The sequence below is a fragment of the Nycticebus coucang genome, chromosome 2 (assembly GCF_027406575.1).
Source record: "Nycticebus coucang isolate mNycCou1 chromosome 2, mNycCou1.pri, whole genome shotgun sequence".
In the NCBI taxonomy this organism is placed as follows: domain Eukaryota; kingdom Metazoa; phylum Chordata; class Mammalia; order Primates; family Lorisidae; genus Nycticebus; species Nycticebus coucang.
In genome coordinates, this window is record NC_069781.1 from 44,822,653 (window position 1) to 44,843,839 (window position 21,187).

The window sequence follows — 21,187 nt, forward strand, 5'->3', positions numbered from 1 at the left end:
AAGTCCTTTTTAACTTTGATGTATGAAGCTTTAGAGTCTTGAGATTCCACAGCCTTCCATTCTGAAATCACAGATCTGGCCAGCCCTTGTTAGAAGGCAGCTTGTCTGTGGTTTGGCACCACTGCCCAGCAGGCATTTATTAAATCAATGGGATGTGGTCCCTGCTGGCCTGGAAAGAGAACATTAAGCTCCAAAAACTTCCTGCAGCAGGCCTCCTTCAGAGAGTACTGCTCAGAGGGATGAGGAACAAAACCATTCAGGTCGCTGGCTGTGCTCCAAGATCCTGTTCACTCGTACTTTTGCCCTGTCTGCACAGAGAACCAGTGACTAAAAACATCTGGAAGCCTGCTTAAGACCTGGGCAATTTCTCTCGTCTTCTTTTGGGGGTGGCTGTCTTGACCTTGGTAATCCAGATTGACCTTTGACAATGCCCCTTTCCTTCCAATCTTCTACACTTCATTGGGCAACAACCCTCTAATAAAATCCACATGAATCCAGCTGCTAACAGCTCCTGGAAGGGCTGTGGGATCTAACACTTGCCCCTGCATTCCTTGAGCCCTAGTAGCAGGGGAAAACAGGGCTAAGACCCAACTTCTACACCTCTGGGTCTTACAGTGGAGTTGTGCAGAAAGGGAGTAGGTGGGAAGAGAGAAACATTAATAAGATTTTGCTGAAGGTGAGAAGGCAGCTGTAGGCAAGAAATGCACAGATTAGTGACGTGGCTGCTGAGTAGCCCAGCAGAGCCTTGTGGGAGTGGGATTGCCTCATTCCTAATGACCTCAGTTAGGGTGGTAAGGCTTATTATTCTGGGTGCCAGGTGTGAACTAAGAGGGCAGAGCATGTGTGTCACTGACCTGGTGATCCAGCATCACCTGTCCTTCCTTTCTGTTGTCATGTGGGGAGCCCAAAGTTCCTTGGGTCTCTAATTACTTGAGAAAATATTTACTGAGGCCAGGTGCTATAGCTCACATCTGTAATCCAGCATTCTGGTAGGCTGAAGTGGGTAGTTTAGGAGTTTGAGACCAGCCTGAGCAAGAGCAATACCCGTCTCTACTAAAAATGGAAAGAAAACCTCGGCAGAGAGTGAAACAGACCTTGTATCTGGCAAGCCAGATTTAGTATACTGCTCTTTGATGGTAAAGGCATTGTGGAGGGTGCCTTTAGTTCCAGCTACTCCAAAGGCTGAGGCAAGAGGATCACTTTAAGCCTAGGAGTTTGAGGTTGCTGTTGAACTATAATGCCACGACACTCTACCCAGGGCAACAAAGTGAGACTCTATCTCAAACATTAAAAAAAGAAAAAGAAAATATTTACTGAACACCTACAACATATGTGCCTGGTGCTGGGGAGCAATACCCAGTAAGTACAACAGACCCAATTTCTGCATTCCATTTCCATTTTCTTGGAAATTCTGACTATGGGTCACAAAGACACTGATAGGAGGGGATAAGAGTGCTCGGAGTTCCAGAGATAGGAGACCCACCCAGGCAGTGCTGGGTCTCTCCCATTTGGACTCTCTCTCCCTTAGCTTCTCTGAGGTATAGTGAGTATATTGACACAGGTTTCCCTGTGGTTAAAGTCAGAGCTCTGGTTCACTTTAGCTTCTTCTCCCCACCAAGGGCAACAGTCCAAGAAATAAGCACAACAGGTTAGAAGGAGAGACAAGCTGCTTGAAATTTATTTACAAAGTACGATACACTTACTGGGCCTGGCCTTTTAAAATTTTTACCCCTCCTCTGCCTTTCTTTCCAGTCAGCTGAGATTTTTGCTTGCTCTCATCTAAGAGTCATGAGCTGATTTCACTAACCTATCTGCTCTTGGCTGTGAATTAGCCAAAGACCAGAACAACCTTTCTTGGACCTGAGGGTGAATTCATCTCAGAACGCCCTCAAAGATCCTACCAAAGCAACTGACTCTACTGATTGCAGTCAACTCAGGCTTCCATGGAGCAGAGAAACTGGTGTCCTTCCTGGAGTGCTGCCTTCATGTCTTTGAACTGAGCCAACTGGCAGGCCTCATCCAGCCCCAGCCAGCGGTAGGCCTGGTGCTCGTGGGAGAGGCAGATCTCCACATTGTAGTCTTTCACCTCAGCCAGCCAGTAAATGACTGTTTTAGGCTTCTTCCTGGCCACATAATTGAGCTCGCTTCTGAACCCCTCAATGATGGTCAGCTGGCTTGCCTCTATGCCCGCTTCCTCGTGAGTCTCCCTGAGTGCTGTTTCCAAGTCATTCTCTCCTGGATCCACATGGCCTGGTTAAGAGAAAAGATGAAGAAAATGAGGAAATCTTTAACAGTTCCCAAAACTGGGTTTTCCAGGCCAGATGATTTAAAGATTGGATCTTCAGTGAACTTTCTAGGTGTGGGATTAGCAATATCCTAACATGCCTAGGAAGGGGATGCAGGGATGCAGGGCAGGTAGTATCTGGTTCTCGTGGTCTGAGCAATCCCTCCTTCCCACCTCAACTTCTCTGTGGAGAGTAAAACAGATTATGTATTTGGCAAGCCAGATTTAGTATACTACTCTTTGATGGTGAGAGAGATGGCCTCCCTCAGACTTCTGCTTTCTTATTCTATGGAGCTTTCATTATCTCATGTTCTCAGGGGCCACTTTTTCCTTGGAGACCTAAAAGTGATTTTTCCAAAGAGGGGCAATCCCCTCTTAGCAGGTGGGAGCTAGCTAAAAAAGGGAGTACTTCATCTACAATCCAGTGAGGACTTAACACTGTCTACAGTTGGACCCTGAAGTTCCAAAACCAAAAGAGAGGCTCAAAACCCTGCACTGCTGCCCAGCAGCTGTTTCCAAGTAGCTATCAAGACTTTTTCCAAATTGTTTTCATCTTTCTAACTGAGCAAGGCCAGATTTCAGTTTCACAGGGTAAATCCTGATGGGAACTTAAACTAAGGACAAGCTAAGAGCCAGTTCTAAGAAAATATGTTGGCAAGACCTGAACCCAAGACGACAGCTGCCAAGAAACTGTTATAGGAGAATCTGAAACTCTGCAGACTGGAGCAGCCCTCAGCTTTACCTCTAGACTCTTCCCACAATTTTTCAGCTTCCCCAGAGGGAAAAAGAAAGACTGGGGAGGGTCTGGCAGCCTCTGTCTACACATGGTTCCAGCAAGCTGCTGAGGGCAGCCTCCTGGTTCAGGAGCTTATGGGGAGTAGGAACTTTTAAGCTGTTCCTTCCTTGGTTTAGAGATGTGGCTATAACCTAGCCCTCCTTTGCCCCAGGATTCCACAGTGCCATAAGTCATTACTGCTACACAAAAAACAACCAGGAACTCAGCACTTAAAACCCATTCTAGTTCATGGTTTGAGAGGAATTTTTTTCCTATAGTGATGTACACAAAGACAGGTAATGCATTGTAGGAGGGCTCTAGGAAGGATGCTAGTGGTGAGAAGTGGCAATGATTGAGGATGCCTTACCTCCCCTTAGAGGTATGTGGGAGTCTCTGAACATACCCCTTCCAGAGGCATCTATTATTCTGCCCATCAATGTTAACCAAGTAACTTCTCCCCAAGTCCAAGCAGGAGGGGATTAGGACAGGTCCTTTGACATCTTGTAGTGAGAAGAACCATAAAGTATGACTTAAGTGATCAGGAGACAAGTGTGAATATTCCTATTCATAGTATTTGTGACACTTCCATCTCTTTTTTTCACCCTGTTTCTCCCCAGTATAATTCAATGTGAAAATTTTATTTCTTGTTCCTATGTCCTTGTTTTCCTTCTACCCTGGATCCTTGTCCACCTCTCCCTGCCCTACTCTCTTTTAAAGTCCCTGTTCCTGTCTGTCTGGGGGCTGTTCACTCTGGGCTCCTCATCCCAGCAGGTTCCAGAGAAACAATCTGTCCCTGCTCACTGGGACTGTCCCAATGGCCTCAGCCAAGGACAGCTCTTTTTTCCCTTTTCTCCCTACACAGCCTGGCTTCTCTTTCAGGACCATCTGACTGAAGCTTTCTTCCTCTTAGAGATAGGATCAGAAATGCCAGTGGATAAAAACCAGCCACCTTACAAACAGATCTTAGCCCTGTCTCAGGCCTCAGGTCACTAGTCTTCACTACTGTGACCTGAAGAGACTTGGCCAGCTCCACCCTAGGTGCTAAGTGATGGACCTAGGGCAGAAGTAGCTGGTCAAGCTGCAAGTCTCACATCTCTGTTATCGTCACAGCCCCCTCGTCTGAGAAGGGTCCTCCCATCTCATCACTCCTCCACTCCTACCAAGGTTGGAGAAGAATCTATGATCAGTGAACCCACCTTCTTCCATGCTCCAACTCAAAACACAACCATGTTCAGAAATACTCCAGAAGCACACTCTCTGTGTTTAGTTAAAAAAGAAAAACCTAGTGATGGGGACACTGAACTAAGAGTCAAAGGAACTTAATCAAATTAAATCAGAGACAGGGCTAGAAGAAAATAGGATTTTCTTGCTCTTGTTTGATAGATGGAAAACTCAAAGCCCAGAAAAATGGGCACACAGCTCAGACATGACTCAACACCAAAGGCCCCAATTCCCAGCCCAGTGGTTTTTCTCCTATCTAGCCATTTACCACAGAGGCTGGAGAGCTGGTGAATGATACAAAAACACCAGGTGCTATAGCTGCTCTGGAATTTAGTCACAGAATTCTATTTCCAGCTCTGCTATGGCCTGGTCTGGAGATCTTGTATGTAGGAAGGATCAAGGACACCTACCCACCCCACCCCCTCCTATTGCACAGTCATTTGAGAAACTAGCCTTGTGAAAGGCCTGGCAGGGTGGATTTCTGAGCAACACTTGGCAGTTTCCCAAGAGCCAGCCACTCTGGCCTCACACCTTTGGGAGGAGTCCAGTGATGAATGCCATCTGATGCCTGCAGCAGTAGAAACTCAATTGCATTGTTGTCCACTTTGGGAATGCGGCGTCTTCGGAAGATGATCAAGCCACATGCTCTTAGTGCCATGGTCTATCTAAGGACTTAACAAAGAAGATGTAGGACATTGGGAAGTTATACAGAATAGGAAGTTATACAGAATAGTTATACATACTGTAAGGTACCACTTTGGTGCTAGAGAGTAGCACAGATTAACTAACAGTGATCTAATAACCCACAGAAAAAGGCAGCATCCCAAGGACCAATAGAGGGACTCCAAGAATCAGAGACTGACATTTGTGTGTAATTGTAGGACCCTGGCAACTACCCTTAGTCAGTGTAGCCTCTACCACAACTCCTCCAGGTCTCCCTGTAAAACATAGGGCTGATGTGTGTTTGGTATGAGATTGGAGATCCTCAGAAGCAAACACATTGAACCAAGAGAGGTGCTGGGAGTGGGAGAGCTGTAGTAAAAGTACTATCATCAAACCTACAATCCCATTTCCCTCAGCTTACATTCTGATGATTCAAAAGGGTTACCTAAGGAGGGTAGCTTTGTGTACAAAAAAAAAATTTTGTTGGTTTTTGAGTCCTTATGTTATCCATATTTTTGAATATGTTATACATTCACAGGGTCCAAATTCGAAGCACAAAAGGGCACACATAGTAGAAAGTCTCTTTTGCACCTCATCAGAGACAAACTAGCATAGGGATTAAAAGCATGATTCTGGAGCCTGGGTTCAGGTTCTGGCTCTGACACTTATTGGCTGTGTGACCTCCAAAAAATGTGTGATGGGTAATCTGACCTTGTTCCTCAGTTACTCATCTGTTGAAATGGGATAATGACAGCTCCACCTCAAAGGGTTGCTGTGAGAAGTACATCATTTAATTTCTGCAAAAGCACTTTAGAATAGTGCCTGGGGCATAATTAGCACTCAATAGATTTCTATATGTGTATGAAAATATCTAGAAATAGTGGTTTCTGAAAAATGAGATTTTGGGGAGACTTTCATTTTCTGATCCATATATTTCTGTATAGCATGAAATTTTACAAAGAACATGTATTAATTTTATAATCAGCAATACAATAAAGATTTTCCCATTTTAGAACAAAAAGTCAACCACGACAAAAAGACAAGGAAAGGGCTTGGTGCCCATAGCACAGTGGTTACGGCGCCAGCCACATGCACCAAGACTGGCAGGTTCTAGCCTGGCCCGGGCCAGCTAAACAACAATGACAATTGCAACAAGAAAATAGCTGAGCATTGTGGCGGGCACCTGTAGTCCCAGCTACTTGGGAGGCTGAGGCAAGACAATCACTCAAGCCCAAGAGTTGGAGGTTGCTGTGAGCTGTAACGCCACAGCGCTCTACCGAGGGTGACATAGTAAGACTCTGTCTCAAAAAAAAAAAAAAAAAAAGACAAGGAAAGGAGAAAAGTGAAAGTATCTGCACGAGTGAAAAGAAAATTCATCTGAAGGGGATATATAATCAAGATAAGAAAAAAATTGGAGATCTTTTATATAATGTCCTGATAAAGAAAAATCTGTCTCAAAAAAAAAAAAAAAATACAATTCGGGCGGTGCCTGTGGCTCAAAGGGGTAGGACGCTTGTCCCATATGCCGGAGGTGGCTGGTTCGAACCCAGCCCTGGCCAAAAAAAAAAAAAAAAAAGAAAAATCTGTCTCATTCATTCATTCAACAAATATTAAACATCTACTACATACTAAGCAGTGCTCTAGGTCTTTGCCTTCATGCAGCTAATCCTCTAATGGGAGAGGCAGACTTTAATCAAATAGTTAAATATATCAAAAAATAATTGCTGCCTTTTTTAATATTCACCCACAAAGACCAAACACCCCTACTCCAATTTAGACCTGTGGGTGCCACGACCTCCACCAAAACCCATGTAGGGAGTTAAGTCCTTGAGGACTGAAGAAAAATTATCCTTTGGAAAAAAATAAAATAGAAATTATACTTAATATAAAATATTGAGTGTACCTGTGCCAAATAGGGTGAGGGGTTGTGTGTGTTATGCCACTGTTCAAATATGAAATGTCATATAGTGTTTCCACTGGAAAGAAAGCTTACATGTGTAAACTAAACTTTAACTCATGCAGTCTTAACAAAAAAAAGCAAATTGCCTATAAGGTATATGCTACAAAGGAAAAATGTGTGATGGGTAACCTGACCTTGTCTGAGGGATCAAGGAAGGGTTCCTGAAAGAAGGAATGTTTGAGCAGAGAAGCAATAGATGAGTCAAAGGTAGCTCAGTAAAGGGAAGGAGAAGACAGAGCACACTCCAGGTAGAAACAGCATGGGCAAAGGTCCTAAGGTAGGGGCGGAAGAGCTGAAAGAAAGCCAGGTGTCTCTAATGCAGTGAAGGCCTAGGAAAGTGGCCCAGGCAGAATAAGGCCTGAGCATTTCGGCAAGGCCACAGAAAGAGCTGGAGCTCAGAAAAAGAGCTCATGCAGAGAGGGCTCTTGGATTAGGACTTGCTATCTCCCACAGCCCCTTTGTTAGTATTCAATAAAGATGAGCTTGTGCCTGTCAAAGGCATAAAAATCAGGTTTAAGCAGAAACCTGTTCCAGGGCAATTTTTAGACTGCCAACAGATGATTATGTTACTCTAGGGAACAGTGGTTTCTCATTAAAAAAAAAAAAGAAAAAAATCCAACAACAGGATCTTTCTATACCCTACTAAACCTGTAACAAAAGTTTTTAAGGATTGGAAGTAATCTCAAAGGGTGTTTTGAAATAGTCTGTATTTTAACATACTGTTGGTGGAAGAGTAAGTTAGTAAATCCCCTTAGGAGGGCAGTTTGGTAATAATTATCAAAATATAAAATGTATATTCCCTTAGATCCAGTAATTGCATTTGTAGGCACTCTCACAGAAATAAATGTTTAATATGTACACATAAGTATGTTCACTACAACCTTGTTTACAATATCTAAGAGAAAAAAGTCAGAAACATCATTCCATCAGAATAGGAATGATGATGGAATATTATGAAGCCATTAAAAAACAAGGGAGAAACAAATGTACTGCTTATAAGAAAAGATTTTCAGAGATATTAAGTGAAAAAAGTATAGTCAGAATAGTGAGCATAATGCAATTTTTTTAGTTTTAAAAATTCATATATGAAGTGGTAGCAGGCTTTATTAAACATTGTGTTCTATTTTCCTGAACTCCCTATTTATGTCTAGAATCTTTCCCAATCCGGAAGCCAGAAGAAAGCAGCATCTTGTTACTATAGAAACAATGAACAAAAATTTCAAATTACTGGTTCATGGTTCAGGTAGAAACAGGTAACTGATCCCATGCCCTCACTATAAAGATGCTTAAAAAGTATGGAAAGTTACAGATGTAGAGTACCTTGTTCCTGCTTCAGGTACCATTGAATGAATGTTAGAACCCCTAGATGCTTAGGGATCCAGGACTAGAGAGCACAATACCCTGCTTAGGACAGGAAACCCCAAAGTGTTCCTCCATATCACTGCCACCACCAAAACAGCATGGCGAAGCAAAGATGCCTGCATGGGAAGGCAAGAAAGACAGGACTGGTATGGCCATGTTGATCCACTGGGGAGAGGAAAGTGGACCACTACTTTCCTATGTAGTGGTGGCAGAGGGGAGGAAATCTTAAGAGTAGTGACAAGGGCGCATCCTAGCAAGAATGTATTTTAATAGATGCTCATGTATAGGGGTGACCACACCTAAGAACCATATCAGCTAATGGTTCATCTCAATGAGACCAGAAGAGCTAGGATCAGATGCCCACTCTCCACCTATGTTCTGTACTCTTATTAGAGAGGACAGTTCTTCTAGAAAAGTAGAAGTCCTCACTGCCCTTTCAATTGATTGACTTGAGCCAGCTGTTCTCCAGAATTCCTCCCACCCACTCCATACATCCAACCTTCTCTTCAAACTTTCAAAAACAGCAGACATTTTACCTCCTCTGTGAAGCCTTCTGGCTTCTAATCACACCACCAAACAAACTTCTAACAAGGTTGATTAAAGAAGCAAAAGCTATGAGCTATGCTATGCAAAAGCTATGAAAACTAAGGATTTATCATAAGGATTTAACCTTCTGCAACTATGGAAATTTGTGGAGAAATCCATGCAGCTCTGTTGCCACTGCATTTGGAGTTAGGCCTGAAGTCTCTGTAGGTCAGTGAGGCCAACAGTTGGGAAGAAAACTGTGAGAAAAAAATTGGGACCTACAGAGACAAGTGAAACTCATGAGAACAAACTGAAATCTGACACATCTTTTCACCACGTCTAAGCTCCGTGACTCACGTGATCTGTCGGAGAAATTGGAGTGCTTTGTCACAGAGCTGAATGCACACCTGGCATAGGACTCAGAAGAGCTGAAGGAGGAGATTCAGCAGGAGCTGGGAGAGCTGCAGGCCTACGTGCAGCGTCAAAGTGTACGTATTGCTACCATGCCTAGTACCTTACTCTGTCCTTCACAATGTACTAGCTGCTACATCACTTCAGCTTTCAAAATCTCACACAAAATTTTCTTGTGGTCATTCTTGTATCAGTTTAGTTAAATTGATACAAGAGAAAGCCACCACACATATACCTACCAAGTATATCTCTGTCAGTACCCCTGGCTGAGAAGAGCCAGACTATAAGCTCTGTTTCCTTTGGACCCAGCACAGCAGCTCTCAACAGATGTTCATGGACTCAAAGGAACTCTTTCCCCACCTCCCACTCAAACAAATGTTTGAGTATGTTCTGGGGCCCTGGGAAATTGCCCAGTGTTTTCCCGAAGAGTTCCATTTACATAAAAGTGAATGGAGCTATTGTTGGGGATTTTCTGTTTTTCTGGAGCTGAAATTGTCCAGGGGTTTGAAAGTAGCCAGCTTTCACACACAGACTGCAAGTGGATTCAAACCTCAGGGGGTTAAAGAACACAGCATCCAATATGCAAATATGCCTGCAACCAGGATTGCGGAGGTGAGAACTCCAGGCTGACAGCAGGCAATTCACACTTCAGAAAAGTGGCAGAGTGCCTGAGGTGGTTAGAAAAAAACTGAACAAAAAACCCCCTCAATGTCATCAGAAGGTTCCAGAAGCGAAGGAAAAGTACTCTTGGCTTTCACTCTGTATACAATTCTCTCACAGCTTAGGAGACTTAGGATCTAGGTGCCAAAAAAGAATGTACAATTAAATGGCTATGCTGATATGTTCCAATGTTTTCATCAAATTAATCAGAGTGTTATAAAAAGCCCTCACAAATATTCCTTTAGATATAGAAAGAGCTGGGTGGCTCCTGTGGCTCAGTGAGTAGGGCGCCAGCCCCATATACCGAGGGTGGCAGGTTCAAACCCAGCCCCGGCCAAACTGCAACAAAAAAATAGCCAGGCGTTGTGGCGGGCGCCTGTAGTCCCAGCTGCTCGGGAGGCTGAGGCAAGAGAATCATGTAAGCCCAAGAGCTGGAGGTTGCTGTAGCCGTGTAATGCCACGGTACCAAGGGCAGTAAAGTGAGACTCTGTCTCTACGAAAAAAAAAAAAAAGATATAGAAAGAGCTCCCCAAATTCTCCCTCTAACCCTAAAACCCCATATCCTAAAATCCCTTCAGCCAAAACAGTGTTTCAGGATAACCACATTATCAATTAAGTGATGAGACTGTGCCAGCTACACTGTGAAAAGTTTTTGACAACTATCACTTCTAATGCTCAAGACAAACCTTAAGGAAAAGCATTATTATCTCATTTATGAGGTAACTGAGGTATTAAAAAGGGCATAGCTGGCCTGTAAATGGTATGACTTGAATCCAAGTACTGGTAAGTCTAACACCAAAATCCATATATTTTTCTTCCTTTCAACATGAAAGAACAGGGCTTTAGGCACAAAAGGCCCTGAGAAATGATACACAAGTGATTCATAAAATCACTTCCAGTTTCAAAATTTCCAGTCTTTAATGTATATTTACGTAGAGTGATAAAGGAAGTAAATCAATGCAATTAAGGTCGTTAGTTAAAGAAATAGTTTGGTTAGCAAAAGCAAGCCCAGCAAGAACCATGATATAGGGTACAGTAGCCTTCCCCCTCCACGTTTAATGTATGTAATAAAAAAGGGGCTAGCCCAGAGCACAGGACTTATCCTTGGTCCTCGCATTTAAAGATAGACAGTCCCCCGACCCAGCTCTTTAAAAAACTTTCTCTTCGTGTCTTGCCTATTCATTTTCCCCTCATCCTTCTGTCTCTACCAGCCACTGGGAAGGAACTCATGGTATGGTTTGGTGCTGGTCTCCAACATATTTATATGGCAGTTAAGATTTTTAGCTCAAATCCTTTCCACTGAACAGGTTTTAATCCTGGTGTCCAAAGAAGACACTGGAGGGGTAAAGTATAGTTAGACTCCTAAGAGTGACTATCTGATAAGGCTTTCTGCTCTTTTCTGGGAAGCAGAAAACCACATGTTCAAAGTCACACCCAGTGGCCTAGAAATTCCCATGCAACAAGTACTGGGTACATTCTTCCTGCTAGCCTTGACGAAGCACACAAGAACCTAAATTAGGGCTCTAGTGTCCAGAAAACTTGTCCACTCCACTGTGAGGAGGAAGGCCAACTCTTTGCCCACCAGCAACTCTACATGACTGCTCAGCTTCCCCTCACCTCCAGAATCATAATCATCTTTTCTCTAATTTACCAGTTTCTTTCTTTCCTTTTGGAGTAGACAGAAATGTAGCACCCATCAACAAGTAAAGCTCTCTCATAACAACAAAAAAAGGAAAAGAAAAAAGAAATAAAAAAGTAAAAAAAATACTCTAATTGCCATGAATAAATCCGAGACAAAGAGAATATTCCTTTAACTGCACTTTCCCTGGACATTTGCCACTCCATTCTTCTTGTAGAGACCAAGCCACTAAGTCATTTAGCTATGCTAAGTTTGCCACTCCATTCTTCTTGCAGAGACCAAGCTTAGCTAAGTCATTCTGCTATTTGGCTGAGGTAAGAAACAGGAGATTTCACCTGTAATGACATGAATATTGGCTTTTAGGATGAGGTCAAAGTCAGACAAAGTTGGTACAAAAACCATTTTAGGGAAGGGGGTTGTGTAAAGTGGCCTATTAGTGCCATCTGCTGTACAATTCTAGAAAGCAAACTTGGGGAATTCTAATATCATAGGCTGAAGGGATCTGTTTACCAATCTAATCTTTGTTATGTGTGTCCTATGCAACAGGCAGTGTGAAAGGACTGAAAAGTAGATACAAAGCTGTGTATTACAAAGCCACCACTTTCTAGAGATCACAGCCTAGTGGCAGACGTTCAAACAGACAAGTTACAGTATATTTTGTGCATCACAAGGGTATATGTAAGATAAAAAGGTAGCACAGAAGGATCTTTAGGTTAAAAGGATACCCCACAAGGATTTTGAAGGATGTCTAGTTTATCAGGTAGAATAAAGGTAGAGGCAAGAGGCAATCTAGGCAAAGGGAAAAGGGTGGGCAAAGATGCTCACACAGCAAACAGCTTTATATTCTGTAAGCAATGAGGCCTTTGATGGGTTTCAGGCAAGGCTTAATACCTCCTTCAGACTGACACTTTGCAAAGACGTTCTGGCAGCATACTAGGTCAATGAATTAGAAGGAAAGATTGGAGGCAAAGAGACCAACCAGTCACAAGCCTATTACAACAGTCTAGTTGTCAAATGATAGTTAGATTAAGGCAACAGCTGCAAGAAAGGAGAGGATGAATTTGACAGGTAGCTCAAAATAAGATTGATAATACTGATGTTTCATTGTCTAAGGGAGAGAGAGGTGTTTCAGTCTAAAGCAATGGTTCTTAACCTTCCTAATGCGCAGCCCTTTAATACAGTTCCTGTGGGTTGTGACCCACAGGTTGAGAACCGCTGGTCTAAAGGCGAGGTATTTGGTTTGGGTACTAGGTGAGGAGGGGGTAGAACGTAAGCTAATCATTTCTGTTTGGAACAAGTTAAATTTGAAGTGTTACAGACTACCCACAAGGTAAATGAAGAGATGAGTCTAAAGTTCAGTGATCATCTCCTCCCTTATCTTTATTTCCCAAGGTGGAAATTTTCTATTAGAGAAAGATTTTACTCCCACCAACGTATCTCTGTAGCCCACTTTCCTCCAATTTGGGTAAGTCTGCCTTTCCAACCTTTGTAGCATCTAGTACTCTTAGTAGAACAGAGGTTCTACTTAGAGAGTCTACTAAATTGACCACCCAACTATAACAAACTGGTCAACATATGAAGGTAGTCAACATAAGGAACTAGGTTTACTGTACTGATATGTACATGTGCATGTCTGGTCTATGAAAATTAGGTCAATGTGGCTCAGCGCCCGTAGCACAGTGGTATGGCACCAGCCACATACACTGAGGGTGGCGGGTTCGAACCCGGCCTGGGCCGGCTAAAACAACTGCAAGAAAAAAATAGCCGGGCATTGTGGCAGGCGCCTGTAGTCTCGGCTACTTGGAGGCTCAGGCAAGAGAATCGCTTAAGCCCACGAGTTTGAGGTTGCTGTGAGCTGTGATGCCACAGCACTCTACCAAGGGCAACATAGTGAGACTGTCTCAAAAAGAAAGAAAGAAAGAAAATTAGGTCAATGGAAGGAGGTGGTCAATGTAGGGAGGTGGTCAACTATGGAGGTTCTATTTCCATCCTCTTTCAGTCAGAAACAGTACAACAAAACAGAAAAGCATGGCTGGCTTTGCAGTCAGAAAGACCTAGCTACTGAATTTAATAGTTGTTGCTTAGAGCAAAATACTTAACTTCCTCATTTGTAAAATGAAGTTAACACCTACTTTTCATGATTGTAGTTTAAATAAATGATGTAGCTAGAGGGTCTACATATGAGAGGTTCTGAACATCTGTGAGTCACTTTTATCCCTGTATCATAAAAGGTCATCTAAAAGCTTCTTTACTTTAAAGAAATGGCTTTTCATATTGTCTGTCAAACAGCTGATGAATACTATTCACCACATCATGTATAGTCCTTATGCATAAGTCCCCACAAGATAAATCACCTTTAACATAGAAACTAGAAAAAAAATTCTCTTCTGAAGAACAGATTTGTCTCAAGAATTACCTTTTTCCCTTAACTGCCAATTTTTGAGCTAAGTTTGGCACTCAATTACAGTAAGTACACTAACCTACTGACTTTTGTATTTGCTTCCTTTTTTATTTTTCAGGACAGAGTCTCACTATCACCTAGGCTTCAGTGCAGTGGCATAATCATAGCTCACTGTAACCTCAAACTCCTAGGTTCCGGCGGTGACAGCCTCCATGCACCAATATGCCTCTTGCAAAGGATCTCCTCCATCCCTCTCCAGAAGAGGAAAAGAGGAAACACAAGAAGCGCCTGGTGCAGAGCCCCAACTCCTACTTCATGGACGTGACTGCCCAGGTTGCTACAAAATCACCATGGTGTTCAGCCATGCACAAACAGTAGTTTTGTGTGTTGGTTGCTCTACTGTCCTCTGCCAGCCTACAGGAGGAAAAGCAAGGCTTACAGAAGGATGTTCCTTCAGAAGGAAGCAGCACTGAAAGTACCCTGCTTGAATGAATGGGAAACCATCCCGATAAATGCATTTTGGATATTAAAAAAAAAAAAAAACTCAAACTCCTGGGCACTCCCAATCTTCCTGCCTCAGCCTCCTAGGGAGCTGGAATTACCAGCACACACCAGTATCCTGGCCAATTTTTAATTTTGTTTTGGTAGTGATAAGGTCTGGCTGTATTGCCCAGGCTGGTCTGGAACTCCTGGCCTTAAGCAATCCTCCCTCCTCTCTCCCAAAGCGCTAGGACCATGAGCCACTGTGTCTGGCCTGCTTGTTTATTATGAGGATAATAGCTACCATTTTTTGATAAGTTACTACTCACCAGGCATTGTGCCAAGTGCTTGACCTTCATTATTTCACTTAATCTTCACAAAAACCAGCTGAGGCACTACTGCCATTTTTCAGAAGAGGAAAAAGGAAACTATGGTTCAGATACGTCTAGGCAGTGACTCAATTGGTTTTCTGCGTCAGGTGGACCTGACTCCCGACATCATTGCTCTTAACCTCGACTCTATTATTAGCGTTTTACTTTTGACAATTTGATGGCATTCAGTTTAAGCTGTCACACCTTTGTTGTTCAGTGGAACTCCCGCGTGACACTCTACTTCTGCTGCAACATTACCCATTCAATAGTGAAGCAATTAGAAAACATAATGGTAGCTTATTGGTAAGCAGGTGAGGAATAATGGACAACAAAGTGAAATTTGAAAGTGAGGCCCAGGAAGAGGAAAACCTGGCGCCCGGGCCGCAGGGTCCTAAACCCAGACCTCGCCCACAAGCTCACAGGGTCACTGAACCCTCCCTTCTTTTGGTGCTGACAGGAAAACTGAGGTCCTACGAGCGAGAGAGGCCTGGCCTGCCCACACTTCATTACCATTTGGAAGGTACAAGATTTGACTCTGCAGCTAGTCAGGGATAGACCCCCGGACTCCAAACCTTACTTTTACCACTGAGAACTACAAGTGACCTCTTAAGTTACTCACCCACAGCGGAGGAAGGCAAGAGGCGGGCCTTGAACCGAGACTGGCAGTAATCTAGCCAATCAGAAGAGCTCGGTTGGGCTGTGGGCAACCAACAGAATTGGGCGGTAGGATTTTCGACTCGCATCAAAGGTGCCTTGCTCTCGCTGAGAACATCGCGAGATCTTAATTATAGTGGCACTATTGGTTGAAGGATAAAAAATTGAAAGTAACGCCCACTGATTCTTCCGACCTCTGATTGGTTTTCTGAGTGTACGTCAACCAGTTCCCTGTATGCCCATTGGTGGATGGTGCAGGACGACCGACCCGCGAACGACAGCGCGGGTGTTCGAACTGGTGCTTGGCGGCGTTGTCATGGAGATGTGGTCTCGACGTAGCTTCTGGCTCGCGGGTTGACAGAACGCTCAGGTTGCTCGCTTTGGGGCTCTCTGAAGACGGCGACGTCTTCTCCTTAGACAAGGCTGACCCAGGAGGAGTTTGGAAGCCCCTGAGGTGAGACCGAGCGGGGGCAACAGAGGCAGGGCAGGCCTGGTCGGTAGCTATGGCGTCTGCCCTTGTGAGAGGGTGCGCGCGACTGCTAGGAAACCGGCAGTTGGTCTCTCCCAATTCTTTCGAACGTTCACCTACTCCCCCCCACCCCCCACCTTTCACTCGCATATCTTTGCCTTTCTTCAGCGGTTATCTCATGAAGTTTTGTCAAAGTCCAAAAGTAGTCTTGCCTTGGAGCCCATAACCGTGACTGGATCCTCTCTTAGAGCGCGCTTCTGTTCGGTCTTGTGTTATTCGTGTACTTTTGGGAATCCCATTCTCCTCCCTTATCCCATATAATTCTGAAGTCCTTGAGGTAAGACAAACATCTTTCACAATGTCTTACACATAGTAAGTAAGTAAATATTTTTCAGGAAATATTTATCGAGTTGAATTTAATTCACCACAAATAGATCGGGTTCTCCTTTATGCCCCCTGCCCAGTTATCTCTCCCATTCAGAGATGATTTTTGTATTGAGGATGGAGGGACACCCTCATCTCGTATGTCAAAGGACTTGAAAGTCCATGGCCTTTCTATTCTTTGTGAAAGGTTAAGCTTTTGGGGGGTTAGTTGCTACAACTCTGCGTTGTGTTTTATGGCCTTGGTCTCCCAATACTTTTTTTAGATTCTGATTATTCTTTCTTTAAACCACGTGTTGCCATATGCCACAAGAGCTTATCTCCTTTTAGTCTCTTAGTAACCTACAACTATTATCACATTTTAAGTGTGCTTTGGAAAATGTTTTAAAGCATTTTCTCCTGTGTATTTGTACTCATCTGTAGGTAGGGAGGCATTGTAGTCTCTCTACTTCAATGCATGTTACAGCTACTCAGATAACCTCCCATCAGATGTCCATGATAGAATTACATTTTCAAAGCTGTTGTTTCGTTGTTAACTTGTGGACTGTATATTTACAGTCTCGCTGATGATTCTGCCTTATGTCAAATTCATAGCTCAATGGTGACTTTATTCATTTTTTTGAGAGAGAGTCTCACTATGTCGCCCTCGGTAGAGTGCCTTGGCATCACAGCTCACAGCAACCTCAAACTCTAGGGCTTAAGCGATTCTCCTTTTTTTTTTTTTTTTTGTAGAGACAGAGTCTCACTTTATGGCCCTCTGTAGAGTGCTGTGGCCTCACACAGCTCACAGCAACCTCCAACTCCTGGGCTTAAGCAATTCTCTTGCTTCAGCCTCCGGAGCAGCTGGGACTACAGGCGCCCGCCACAACGCCCAGCTATTTTTTGGTTGCAGTTTGGCCGGGGCCTGGTTTGAACCCACCACCCTCGGTATATGGGGCCGGCGCCTTACCAACTGAGCCACAGGCGCCGCCCATAAGCGATTCTCTTGCCTCAGCCTCCCAAGTAGCTGGGGCTACAGGCGCCTGCCATAACACCTGGCTATTTTGTTGTTGTTGTTGCAGTTGTCCTTTAGCTACCTGGCTGGGTTCAAACCCACAAGCCTAGGTGTATGTGGCTGGTGCCCTACCCACTGAGCTACAGGTGTTGCCTCAATGGGGATTTTAATAAAATAAGTGGAAAAAGTCAGGTACAGGCTGGGTAGGTGGCTCATGCCTTTGATCCTAGCACTTTGAGAGGCCAAGGTGGTAGGATCACTTGAGGCAAGGAGTTTGAGATCAACCTGAGCAAGACCCTGTCTCTACACAAAATACAAAAATTAGTCAGGTGTGATGGTACCTGCTACAGTCCTAGCTACTTGGGAAGCTAAGGGAGAAGGATTGCTTGAATCCAGGAGTTTGAGATTACAGTAAGCTATGAAACTGCCTCTGCACTCTAGCCTAGGTAACAGAGAGAAATCCTGTCTCAAAAAAAAAAAAAAAAAGAAAAGAAAAAGTCAGATACAGCAGCTATGTTCTTTTTTTTTTTTGGAGACAGACTCTCACTATGTCACACTTGGTAGAGAGCTCTGGCTCACAGCAACCTCAACTCTGGGCTTAAGTGATTCTCTTGCCTCAGTCTCCCAAGTAGCTGGGACTACAGGTACCCACCACTACGCCTAGCTATTTATTTTGTTGTTGTTTTTGTCATTGTCGTCTGGCAGGCATGGGCCAGGTTCGAACCCACTAGCCTTGGTGCATGTGGCCAGTGCCCTAACCACTGAGCTACAGACACGGAGCCAGCAACTACATTCTCATTACTCTTTTTTTTTGTTTTTTAATAAAAATTTGAAACACTACCTTGTAGTTAAACTGCAGATCTGTGACATGTGGGCTGGGGATTTAGGGTTTGACTTTAGTGCTCTCTCTCAACTCATTCACTGCTGATGGCTTTGCAAGTCATTTAGCCACTGTAGACCTCACTTTTTCCATCTGGAAAGTCAAAGCATTGAATTAGATTAGAATTCCTGTGGTTCTACTATCAATTTAGTCAGGTAGTTGGTATTAGGTAGATGTCATGCTCTCAGCCTCCCAAAGACCATACAGATTTTTTTTTTTTGGCTTTTTCCTTTTCCAATTTTATTTTTAAAGTTTTAAAATTACAAAGACAGCAAATTTTTCCTGGCACAAATAACACTTTTTTTAAAAGGGGGTGGGAAATGGGACATGATCTTCCTATTATTAAAATTAAGAGCCAACTGTACAGGTTTTTTCTCACAGCTCCCAGGCATGAAATGTTAAGTACTAGCCCTACATATGCACGTATATGTATGTGTGTGTATATACACACAGAGACCTAGCTCGGTAAAACTACTTTGCAAATTTAAAATCAACTGCAGTAGCTTGCTGTCCACTCCCTTCCTACTCCTTCTCCCCAGGTACAACTACTTATAAAAGACTCAGAAGTAAAAAGGGGTCAAGGAGGTTTTTAAGTGGCTACTGGTGGGATGGGAGCCTCACCAGACCAAGCAAAGTCACCCCTCGTAAGGAAGAAGCAAAAAATTAAAGGAAAAGTCTTCCTGGAACACAATCCATCAATTGTGTGGAAAAACCCAAGTTTCAACAGGGCACACTGAAGCACTTGGCTAACTGACTCCCCACCCTTCCCCCAAAGTTTCCATTCCCAGTTAACAAGACTTTGCCGAAGTCACAAAGAGCTCCAATGGCCAGTTCCTAATGATTGGGAGAAGCTGCTTCTCTCAGCCAGCTATCACTTGCCTCCCCTGCCCCAACCCCTTCCCCAGGACAACAGGCCACAAGGGCAAACCCAACAGAAATGAGAAGGCAAACCCCCAATGCTCACCAACTGGGAGATGGAAGTCAGCCCAGGAGACCTCCCCCCCAACCCCCTACCTCCCTCTTTTCAGGATAGCTGCTGCCAACTCTCTTCCTCTTGACAAAGGTTCTGAAACCCAAAGGGGTTTTTAAAGAAAGCTCACTGGCTTTAAAGATACTCCTACTACTTCACCATTCCTGGTCTCACTGTCATCTAGCCAGAACAAACTGCCTTGCCTGTTCTCTCCTCCTCCATGCACCTTCGTAAAAAACAAACAATTGGACAAAACAAAACACACGAGCCCACCAAAATCCCTAGCCCCATAAGTAGATTAATAAAACAAAGTATAAGTACATTCTAATCATTACAGAGATGAGAGGCTGTTGCTGTCCTTAAGGTTAAGGAAAAATGAATTATTCAGTAATTTTTGAGGAATCCAAATTCTGTCTCTTATAAAGTCAGAATGAAAGGAGACTGCAGATGAGAATCAAGAGGAGAAAAAAGTATTTACAGAAAATAGGACTGTCCACAAGAAAAGACTTCATTGTCACTTCTTGTTGGCCCTCTTGGCACTGGACTTCGCTTTGGGCTTCACTGATTTGACCTTCTTGGGCTTGGATACTTTGGCTTGGCTTTGACAGTCTTGGGTTTTTTGGTTTTCTTGGGTGTGGCAGGCGGCTGCTTCTTGGCCTTCTTGACTGGGGTGGCTTTGGGTTTCTTGCTTGGGGCCTTGGAGGCTGCAGCCTTCTTTGGCATGGCCACCTTCTTCACTTCCTTCTTGGTCTTCTTGAAGGCCACAGGCTTCTTGGGCTCATCACTGTTGGCCAGCCAGAAGGATCCTGAGGCACCCACTCCTTTCGTCTGGGTGACCAGATGCTTGATGGACAACTTATCTGCAAGTCGACGTTCTTACCCACCTTGTAGTGACTTTTTTTTTTGAAAAGTGACTCACATTTATTTTGCAAACTAGGGAAATAACAGTAAACAAAGATAAAATATTGTCTTAGTCCATTTTTTTATTGCTATAAGGCAGTGGTCCCCAACCTTCCTAATGCTGCAATCCTTTAATTTTTTTTTAATTTATTTTTATTAAACCATAGCTGTGTACATTAGTATGATTGTGGGGCACCATACACTTGGTTCATAGATCGTTTGACACATTTTCATCACATTAGTTAACATAGCTTTTGTAGCATTTTCTTAGTTATTTTGCTAAGACCTTTACATTCCACATTTACTAGGATTCACATATACCCTTGTAAGATGCACCGCAGGTGTAATCCCATTAATCCCCCTCCTTCTCCCTTCCTCCCCCCTCCCTCTCCTCCCTTTCCCCTTTCTCCCTATTCTTAGGTTATAACTGGGTTATAGCTTTCATGTGCTTGTAGTGACTCTTGATATACTTCTGGATAGACTGGGGTAAGGAGCCAGTGCTGTTCTTCTCAGCCTGGATGGCAGCCATGATCATGTCTGAATACTTAGGGTGGTCTGTGGACTTCTTGGAGGCCTTTGACTGCTAGGCTTGGCTGCAGAAGTAGATGTAGCCCCTGCTACTCAGGAGACTGAGACAGGAGGATTGCCTAAGTCCAGGAGCTGTGTGAGCTATCATGATGCTACTGTAGTCTAGCTTGGGCAACAAGAGTGAGACTATCTCAAAAAAAAAAAAGGAAGACTGTCTTAGGTATAAATTAGTAATAATAACATTCATATGTGTCAGACACTGAATTTAGTACTTTATTTGTATTATTTCTATTAATCTTATGAAAGGAACCATCTTTTCCAAGTCACTATCATTTTTTGTCAATTCAGTGTAGTAGCTTCCCAAATAATCTCCCTCCTCCCACTTTTCCCCCTACACCTATGAACTTTTTTTTCTTCTTTTTAAGACAGAGTCTCACTCTGTTGCCCTGGGTAGAGTGCCATGGCATCATAGCTTATAGCAACCTCAAACTCTTGGGCTCAAGTGATTCTCTAGCCTCAGCCTCCTGAACAATTGGGACTAGAGGTGCCTGCCTTGATGCCCAGCTAGTTTTTTCTATTTTTAGTAGACATGGGGTCTTGCTCTTGCTCAGGCTGGTCTCAAACTCTTGAGCTCAAACAATCCACCTGCCTTGGCATCC

The 21,187-nt window shown here is 43.6% G+C and overlaps 2 protein-coding genes and 1 pseudogene across 4 annotated transcripts; 1 reads left to right on the top strand and 2 right to left on the bottom strand.

The window, feature by feature from the left end:
• Positions 1-1,664: 1,664 nt before the first annotated feature.
• On the bottom strand, positions 1,665-15,471 carry NUDT2 (nudix hydrolase 2). Of its 2 annotated transcripts, none has more exons than XM_053570346.1 (3): positions 15,372-15,471; positions 4,812-4,952; positions 1,665-2,250 (listed from the first exon to the last, which is right to left on the bottom strand). In XM_053570346.1, the coding sequence occupies exons 2-3, from the start codon at positions 4,936-4,938 to the stop codon at positions 1,934-1,936; spliced, it is 444 nt and encodes a 147-aa protein (XP_053426321.1). In that variant the 5' UTR covers positions 4,939-4,952; positions 15,372-15,471; the 3' UTR covers positions 1,665-1,933. The 2 variants fall into 2 exon arrangements, with proteins under 2 accessions (XP_053426321.1, XP_053426312.1); XM_053570337.1 differs by lacking the exon at positions 15,372-15,471 and adding an exon at positions 14,711-14,838.
• LOC128570826 (40S ribosomal protein S27-like) lies at positions 14,092-14,427 on the top strand (annotated as a pseudogene). The gene has a single exon (XR_008375645.1). The product of XR_008375645.1 is annotated as a 40S ribosomal protein S27-like (transcript).
• Positions 15,472-19,658: 4,187 nt separating the features above from the next.
• Positions 19,659-20,535, bottom strand: LOC128570949 (histone H1.0-like). Its single transcript, XM_053570597.1, has 2 exons — positions 20,440-20,535; positions 19,659-19,955 (listed from the first exon to the last, which is right to left on the bottom strand). Exons 1-2 carry the CDS (start codon positions 20,533-20,535, stop codon positions 19,659-19,661), a joined length of 393 nt encoding a protein of 130 aa, XP_053426572.1.
• Between the last annotated feature and the right edge of the window lie 652 nt (positions 20,536-21,187).